Source organism: Nestor notabilis, unplaced genomic scaffold, assembly GCF_000696875.1.
Source record: "Nestor notabilis isolate BGI_N333 unplaced genomic scaffold, ASM69687v1 scaffold10130, whole genome shotgun sequence".
Classification (NCBI taxonomy): Eukaryota; Metazoa; Chordata; class Aves; order Psittaciformes; family Psittacidae; genus Nestor; species Nestor notabilis.
In genome coordinates, this window is record NW_009910650.1 from 115,126 (window position 1) to 124,426 (window position 9,301).

Below are 9,301 nucleotides of genomic sequence, written 5' to 3' on the forward strand. Positions count from 1 at the left end.
AATGCAAACTACAATTTCCCATAGTTCTCCAGTAGGATAGCAAAAAATACTTTCAAACTGCAGGTATTTTAGCATGTTGAGTGATTAATACTTGTACAAGTCAGGCTATTACTTCCAACACACTATCAAAGGCAGCTGTATAAAATGCTTCATGCCGCATGACCTTGGGGCATGATCTGATCAGATCTCAGAAAGCCAGCAGGGCTGGGCTCTGTCAGAACTTGACTAGGTGACTTCAGAGGAACACCAGGTGCAAAATGAAACAATTCTGTTGGCTTGGTATGTGACTATTCTCTCTGTCTCAATAAATTAAACAGGTCCTAACACTGTGTTATGGAGTATAACATGGCTGTAAATGACATTTGAGGAGACAGACTAAAACAGAAGTCTTAATTTTCTATGGTCTTATTTTATTTTCAGAGTGGGAAGATTAGCAGTGGCACAGAATCAAAGAACCATTGGGGATGAAAGCAATCTCTTGAAATCTAGTTTATCTAACTTCTCTGGTCAGTCAGGGTCAGCTAGACCCATGTCCAGCTGGGTTTTAAATATCTCCAGAGAGGCAGACTCCATGACCTCTCTGGACAACCTATTCCAGTGGCTGTGACCACCATGACAATAAAATTGTCATAAAATCATAGAATGGTTTGTGTTGGAAGGGACCTTAAAGATCACCTAGTTCCAACCGCCCTGCCATAGGCAGGGACCCCTTCCACTACACCAGGTGGCTCAAAGCCCCATCCAACCTGGCCTTGAACGTTTCCAAGGGATGGGGCTACCGCAGCTTCTCTGGGCACCCTGTGCCAGTGTCTCACCACCCTTATCAGTGCTGAGCAGAGGGCAAGAATCACCTCTTTCAACCTGCTGGCAATCCTTTTCTATTACAATCCAGGATGCTCTTGGTTGCCTTTGTGACAAGGCTGCATTGCTGGTACACAGTCAGCTTGTTATGTACCAAGACCCCCAGGTCCTCCTCTGCAGAGCTGCCATCCAGGCAATCACCCCACCAGTGTGCACTGACTCATGGAGTTATTCCTCCTCAGGGACAAGACTTTGCAGTTATCCATGCCAGCCTCCTGTCACCTTTGCTTGATTTCCTGCTTGTCAATATGGATCTTTCTTGAACTTGTAGGATGTGATCTTTGGGTATTGACCTGCTCTTCTGGATCCCTCTTTTCTCCAGGGCCATATCTGTTGGGATTCTTCCGAGCACATCTCTGAAGGGACTGAAGACTGCTATCCTGAAATCCAGAGTTGTGGTCCTGCTTTTTGCACTCCTCCCTTCCCTCAGAATCCTGGATTCCACCATCTCATGGTCACTGCAGCCAAGGCTACCTGTAACTTTAACCTCCTGCCCCAAATAAGTTCTTCTTAGGTTTTAAGTATCAGCTACAGCAGAGCACTTTCTCTTGCTGTCCTCTTGACCACTTGTGTCAGGAATTTGTCAAAGCATTGTAGAAATCTTCTAGATCACTTGAGCTCTACTGTGTTGTTCTTCCAGAAGATATCAGCTACTAATAGATCACATATTGACTTCCTGGCTCCTATTTTGAACTAAAAAGTCAGTCTTGCATTCATAATATCTGTCATATATACTAAAAAGAATAACTGTATATTGTATACAAATACACAAAATTGCTGTGCTCAAGAGCAGCACATTATGTCAGGTACTAGCATAGTTTTCATTATAGAACTCAAAACTGTAAATGAATTCATTCTAACAATATCCCAAGGCATCATTTTACAGACAGAAAATAACTGAATCATTGAGAAAGGAACTTAAAAAAGTTACCTTGAAATCTCTGGCACTGATGGGAATCACATGCAGTTATTTCCGGTCCCACCTAATCCTCCACTTATGAAATCATCTTCAGCCACAAACCTAATTTATGAAACTTGGCTCCACATCCAAAGTGTAAGACTGTCCTAATTTAGGGTTCAATGCAACTGACTTCAAAGTTCAGCCCAGAGATAAAACTTTCCTCGGTGTTTAAATATCCACAGAGCATTTGGACTTAGAACTTAGCCCAGAATTAACTCAAACAGACATTAATTTAAGGCAAATGCATTAAAAGAAGCTAAATTGAAAAAGACTTCCTTCTGTATTTATTTCTTTTCACGAAGACCAATGCTTTCACAGTGTCATTAAATGCAGTCAGTCAAATTCGTAGCAGACGTGATAAGGATACTTACGTGTAGTTTCAGTTCCACGGAGGCCCTCACTAGCAGCATTTGGGTATATGGCAAATACGGCTATCTGGTACTCAGTTAAAGACATCAGGTTTTTCAGAACTGCTGTTGATAAGCTTCCATCTACTACAACCTGTTTAGAGAAAAAAACAACTAAATTTGCATATCTGTTTTCTGTACTAGGTTTCAGAGCCCACTTAGGGAATTTCATGGTAGATTTAAATAAGACTGTGGATTTTCTATCTGGTTAGTTCTTGCTGTTGTATTAAAAATTTCTGTGAAGCTCTTCTTCCTATTACCTCTTCCGGTTGTCCTCCTCGAGTGGGATAGTACACGACCCTGTACTTTTCCACTTTGCCTGGTGCATGGGTCCAGCTAACCCGGAATCCTCTAGCTGATACCTCAGACGTGACCAAATCCGAAGGAGCCCCAAGTGAAGCAACAATTGTTCCTAGGTTAGAGACAACACACAATTTTTTATTCCCCTCTGTAAAATAATTATTGGTTTATTGTATTTGCTGAAGCTCCAAAGATTGCTCCTCATCAAAAATTCAAATAATTGGCACTGCACATTTATTTAGGTAATTTTCAATGGAAACAAAGACTAATAATGAGTACTGCACATGGAGTTTGCACTGGGACTAACTGTCCCTAGTCTTTCATAAACCTTTACATGAAAGAAACAAAAATGTAAAACTACACCTTCCTGTTCTTCCTCCTATTGCTCTTTCAAATCCTTTCTTTCTATTTTCTTTTGGATTTTTTCAGGTGGTTTTCCTTCCAGTCACAAAGGACATCCAAGGACATCCCCACCTGTGATACCCTGTGCTCCTCTGCAGGTTGGAAACTGATATGCTGCCTGTCAGCAGATTGAAGAGATGTAGTGAATGGTCATCACTGGCAATCATCCCTTTCCACAAAGATGTCTCATGTCTCTGTGTTTTTTCCATCCTATCCCTCTCAATTTCCCAACTGACTGCTTACTCCCCCCCTACAAGACACAGCTAATATTCTGTATTCCTTCCAGTTTCCAGGTGAATAAAAGGGGAAGAAAATGGAATGAAGCCTTACTAATACACACTCTCTCATTGCAGAGGTAGAAATACTCCGAAATATTTTTTTGTGTATTAAATAGGAAAGAGAAAAATTCCATCATCAGGAAGGGACAAAGTAATCTTAATAGTAAAAAATTTTGAAAACTTAGGAGACAATAAAAACAGTAAGTTAGGAGATGGAAAGCACAGCACAAATGCAACAATTCCATGTGCAGCTGTTAAAGTAATTCATCTCCAAACCCGCGTATTAGAAAAAAATTTCCTTACCCACCACTTGGAAATAGTTACAGCAAAACGAATGTATTTTTGTATTTTTTGGTACTACCAAATATCATAATATTTACCACAATCAAAGACAGAGAGCAAAAGACCAAAAGATGTCAAAGCAAAATTAAAACATACCTAGGAAGATAACTTGCCTGACAATGTACTTTCTTGTGAGCAAACAAATATATAGCATGAGTCAAATGCCAGACAGCAACTTAGAAGTGCAGACATTTGGAATAGGATTTGTAGCTCTAAGTTCATATTAAGTTACATTACATCTTTTTCCTTATTCACCTTTGATTTCCTTTTCCTGTTCCTCTACTCGTGAGCACACTGTTCTGGTAAGACCTTCAACAATGGTATGCATGAAATTAAAGTCAGCAACATTGTAGACGTGTGTGCTGTCAGGTTCGGACGCAATCTCTTTGAGTTCATTTATATCTGCATTCTTTACACCTTTCATTGGAAAGAAGAATATTTGCAATGAAAAAGAATATATTTGCAATGAAAAAGAAAAAATCTTATACGCAGAGGGATTGATAAACTACATATTACTCTCTTAAAATGCTACTTTAGAATGTTAATTTCTGCCAGTGTAACTGGCATTTTTTCAGCTGATAACAATGTAGCATCCATGTATAGTTAAACTTCAGTTACAGCATGATGTACTGGAAAATGTATAAAGAAGATTTACATTAATAACAATACTTACTGGATACAGACAGAAAAACCCCACGCTTTCTTAATATAGAGAGCAACAGAGATAAATACACCAGAGTTTAATGGGACACAACGTATGGATATAGCAGAACACACACCAATAGCAAAAAGCTCAATGCCAGCATCTCGTAGGTTTTTAGCAGGAGGGATAACATCATCTTGGGACTTCCCATCAGTGATCAATATACCGATTTTAGACACTCCAGGTCTTGCACCTGCTTCAGGCTTAAAGCTGTTTTCCAAAATGTAAGTTAAGGCAAGACCTAAAAAAAGAAACATTTTGAAAGACTTTAAGAGGGGAAAAATGACCATTAATTTTGCTAGTATCACAGTGTTTGTCTTTCTACTCAGTTTAAAAATCATGAGAAACCTCTTAATGAAGAATAAGTATTAATTGAAAGTTTTATTTGCAAAACTCAACCTAAACTACAGAGAAGGTGACATTCATCTTTAGCAGCCTTTTAATCAATCAGTGTAATTTAAACTGGCTACAGAAATCTAAGCTGATCTTCCTGTGAATGCATCATCGTTTCTATCTTACTCTATGAAGTTAGAATAGGAAGTCTCCTCTCCTTTTACTTACATTGCCTACATGAAACCACATGCTCTCGATAGCTTAGTAAGTCCCCATACTACATACAAACTTACTTTAATTTGTTTCTTGACTTGTTTGTTCTTTCCAATTTACAATAATTTAAAGCTCATGGAGGATCTGATTTTAATAATTGCTAACTATTTAAAGGGAAGGAAGAAGAACATCTCTTCAGGACAAATTTACGCACCGCAATGAGATCCTATCTAAAAACTCTCTTAAGTCTCCCGCAGCAAAGATTCTTCACTCACCTTCTTCTAACATCCATATAAAATAATCATGATAATTTACTACTTGCTACCTTACAGTAATCTCATTCCCAGAATCATACTAGAGTCCTTCTGTTCTTAACTGCAATTACTCCTTCTACCATCCTTTCCTCCCCGCCAAAAAAATTTACTTAAAGCCATGTCTGGGTCTTTGGATATATCATTCTCCTTGCAAGACAGCCAGTATTACTAGCTGCTACTTTGATGATGCTGGAATTGTATTCAGAGACTGTATTTTTCACAGGTTGACAGGCATCCTCCATTTATCCATCACTAAGTGTCTTTTGGGGCTTCAGTGGTCTAACTACTAAAAGGTCAATGGAAATCTAAAAGCCCCGGGTGATCATTTGAGAAGTTACTATTGCCAGTTGTCAGGTATTAAAACAACATTCTTTCCTTCTCCAGAATAAAGCTCTGTGCATGAGCATTATGAATGGATTTTGCATTTTCTTCCTAGCAGTAAGAGTTTACTCCCATCAGAGAGTTCATGTACGCTTTGTTTTATGAGACTGTCCTGACCAGAAAGATTCCCAGTCAAGCCAATGAGACAAGAGCTTCAGAGCAGACTTCACTGACATTGGATAAAGTCATTAGCAAGCTGCAAAAACCCATTCTTTTTGCCCTTCATAATAAACACTAACACTTCTTAGTTCGTGCATTAGAATATGTTTTTTAATAAAAGACAAAAGCTAAAACATACGCAGTACCTGTTAACGTATTTCCTCCCTTATATGGTAGATTACGGACTGCATCCAAAACAGCATCTTTTGTGCCATAGGCATTCAAATGCCATTCAATGCGGGGATCACCACTGTACTGTGCAAGACCTAGAGAACCAGAAATTAAGGTTCCATCAGAAAATAAACCTTTTTATTTTTTCAAGTATCTACACTGTATGTACTTGGTTAACAAAGCTCACCATAGTAAGTTTACCATAACTAAGCTTTGCTGCCATACCAGAAATACTGCATTGCTTGATGCCAAAAAAACTCAACAGTATAAAGTTGTTCTTAGTGGCAACTTCTCAATTTATTTTCAAGGCCTTTCTTTCAAGTGCTAAGGACAGTAAATGAGGAGTATTGAACTTTTTCAGAATTTAGTAAGATTACATTAATTTCTTTTTGAAAAATAATAATTTTATTTAATATGCTTTTGAAGAAACTAAAATATAAGTAGCAGAACAGAAATATAGCATTTCAGCCAGTTTAAACCATCCATTGGCACATTCTTCTCTGAAAATTAAACTGCAAGATTTTGATTTAATGCTGACCAAAGTCAGTAAGACTGTTTCCATTGTTTTTTCTTTTCCACTGACATTACATTAGAGCTTACTTAAGCTGAGTATCACAGTGAACTGAGGAATTAATACTACAAACATTCCAGCAATATTGCTCCTATGAGAGAAGTGCTAGATCCATGTGAGGATGAATCTTGCACGAACAATTAACATTAAGATGTTAACTATCCTGAAATCATGAATTTTTTACATTGCTACAGAAATATTAAGAAAATAAAATGGCACCTTACCTACTCTTGTTTTCTCAGATCCCACATTGAAAGCAGAAACCAAATTTTCCAGGAACAGTCTAACAAGCCTGAAATTGAATCTGCCAATACTCCAAGAACCATCTACCAGTATCACGATATCTGCAATTGCTGGAGTTTTACAGGTAAACAGGTTTCCTGTGAATCATTCAAATAAAAGCAGTAATGTTAATTCAACAATAAAATTGTAACTCAGTAAATGTATACTTCCTCTTTCCACTAAGCTTAGTACTTAAACCTTCCTTCCATAGGCAAAGTGAGAAATAAGCAAAATCACTAAATGTATTTATTCTAAATTTAGTAATAGAACAGTTTGACCATTATGTACTTCAGCTTTTCCATTAAGCTATTCAAAATTAGGGGTTTGCTTCTAAAAATGCAATACTCCAGAAAGTAAAAATCAGTTGTCATGTTATGCAATCAAACCAGCAAATCATTTTCATTCTTGAGAATATACATACACAGTGTATAGCTCATGTCACTTAACCTTAGGCGTAGACAATGCAAAGAGAGCTACCTAGAGATGCAGGCACCCAGAACAGTTATCGAGACCCCTTCTATACTCGACACAGAAAAGCAGGTGTTTCTAAACATCTCACTAACTCTGTAGAAAAACTTCTTTAGCTGCCTTCTAACTTCTAAAGTTAGAAGTGAATCTCACCCTGGGAGCCTAGAGTAAAACTGAAGATCAACTGAATAAGCTATATTAAACCTTATGAGGCACTCAACACAGCAAAGGTAAAATTCAAAGACCTCAGCTTCAAGTTCACAACTTCTGTGAGAACTAGCACCACGTGAGGATTCAGTTTTACGCATATATGGAAAAGTACAGAAAAATAAAAGAGCACTAAAAAAGCAACAGAATGAGAATTAGAACAGATGCATATTGATAGTCTCTAAGGTTTAGCTAAACAACAGGGAAATCAGAGGAAATGAGAGTTGAGATTAGAAACAAACCGTGAGAAAAGACGAGAAGGTTTTTTAGGGATACAGACTCCTAAGAAATTGAGAAGCATTCAGCTCTCGAAAATGACAGGAGGACAAAGCAAGAGCTTTCCATAACCTTAGACAGAATTGCCACATCCCACAGAAGCGGCTGCAGGACTGTAAAAGTAAGGTTACTGAAACAGTGGATTCATATTGTAGGGAGGGAAAACAAGTAAGTGATGTTACATGGGTATACCAAACAAAATTTATATTTTAAGTAGAAAAATAGCAAACTCTCCACCAGTCTGATTATTGAATAAGGATAGAATTAGGAAAGTCAAAGCAAAGTATGTTAGTAAAAAAGGTATCATGCATCACAAGCTACATAAAAATAATGTCCCTGTACACAGAAAAAACCCTGCAGATTAGTGAAGTAAGCTGCATGCAACTTTTATCATAATTTTTTTCAGTATCCACTGCATACATTTGTTAACAAAGGATGCCAGCATCTAACAAGACTAACAAGAATCATCAAGTACACTGTTAGAAATAAACTGATCTTGAGCAGAGATGCTTAGTGAATAAAAGAAGTAATTCAGTGAGAAATATTCGAAAGGTGCTGATGTTAGATCACAAGCAGCTCTCCTGTAACAGTGAGGGAATAAACCACATGGTTAGCAACTTAAAACTTTAACACCTTATTATTAATGACAATTTCTTCATTAAAGATGAAATTACAGTCTCACAGGCAAAAACAATCTGATGTGCAGAAGGAATTCAAATGATTGGTAATAATTATGAGTTACATTTGTAGTGTGGTGTAAATCCACTAAGCAAGAAACCCAATCCGTGGAGTTACAGTTAATCTCTTAAACGTGTACTAAAGCTGTTTTTAGAAGAGCAGGGAACATTTCCTACGTGCGGCTAGCAGTGTGGAATAAGTTCTAAACACATGACAAAAATTCCACTTACAAAGATGCCAAACTAAATATTTTATTTTAGTTTTTACAGTACAAGACAATGCTATTTGAATTGGCAACACATTTTAATGTATAAACACTGGAGAGCATTTAGTAAGCATCAGAAAAATTATCTTAAATTGGAAGATAAATCCAAAGCAGGTCCAAATCGTTACAGCACTGAAGTCAACAGAAAAACTTCCCTCGATTTCAGCAAGACTGGAATCTGGTTTGTGATTAAATAGGAACTTACTGGTCATGGCAAAATTAATGTTTTAAACATCTTTGCCAAATAAGCTTCCTGTTGATCATACTGCATTACTTGAACTACTTGTTTTCCATTAACATGCAGTTCAATTGTGCCATTCTCACACTGGTCATGATTACCTTCTTAACCTTCAAAAGAACTACTGGCAAAGTAGAACACCACTCAACACCACTAAGAATGATAGAACTGGACCCCTGACTCCCATCCAAGCAGCTGTACTATAGCACAGATGTACCTTTTCAGTATAATCCCAGCTGTTTAATCATATAGCCCAATGAGGATAACAGGATTTCTGTGGCTGCATTTCCCTTCTCTGCTTCTAAAATTTTATACTTACTAGGAAAGCCAGTTAGCATCTTAAATCTTACTCATTTCATATCAAAAAGTTTTGCTTATAAGACTTCTTTAATCCTGTAGTGATGGTTTTGCGAATAAAACTTTTTATTGCTTTTAGTAAATCCACTCAGTGAAGAAAAACCCAAAGAATAAAGAAAACAGTAACGGCATTC

At 37.4% G+C, this 9,301-nt stretch overlaps 1 protein-coding gene across 1 annotated transcript in view; it reads right to left on the reverse strand.

Moving 5' to 3' along the window:
- COL14A1 (collagen, type XIV, alpha 1) overlaps window positions 1-9,301 on the reverse strand; it is a 109,498-nt gene that overhangs the window by 75,355 nt on the left and 24,842 nt on the right. Inside the window, exons 5-10 of the mRNA XM_010011105.1 lie at window positions 6,621-6,776; window positions 5,801-5,920; window positions 4,331-4,495; window positions 3,807-3,968; window positions 2,490-2,641; window positions 2,194-2,323 (exon numbers count right to left, since the gene is read on the reverse strand). Coding sequence (XP_010009407.1) covers window positions 2,194-2,323; window positions 2,490-2,641; window positions 3,807-3,968; window positions 4,331-4,495; window positions 5,801-5,920; window positions 6,621-6,776 — 885 coding nt within the window. The remainder of the gene's footprint in view (window positions 1-2,193; window positions 2,324-2,489; window positions 2,642-3,806; window positions 3,969-4,330; window positions 4,496-5,800; window positions 5,921-6,620; window positions 6,777-9,301) is intronic.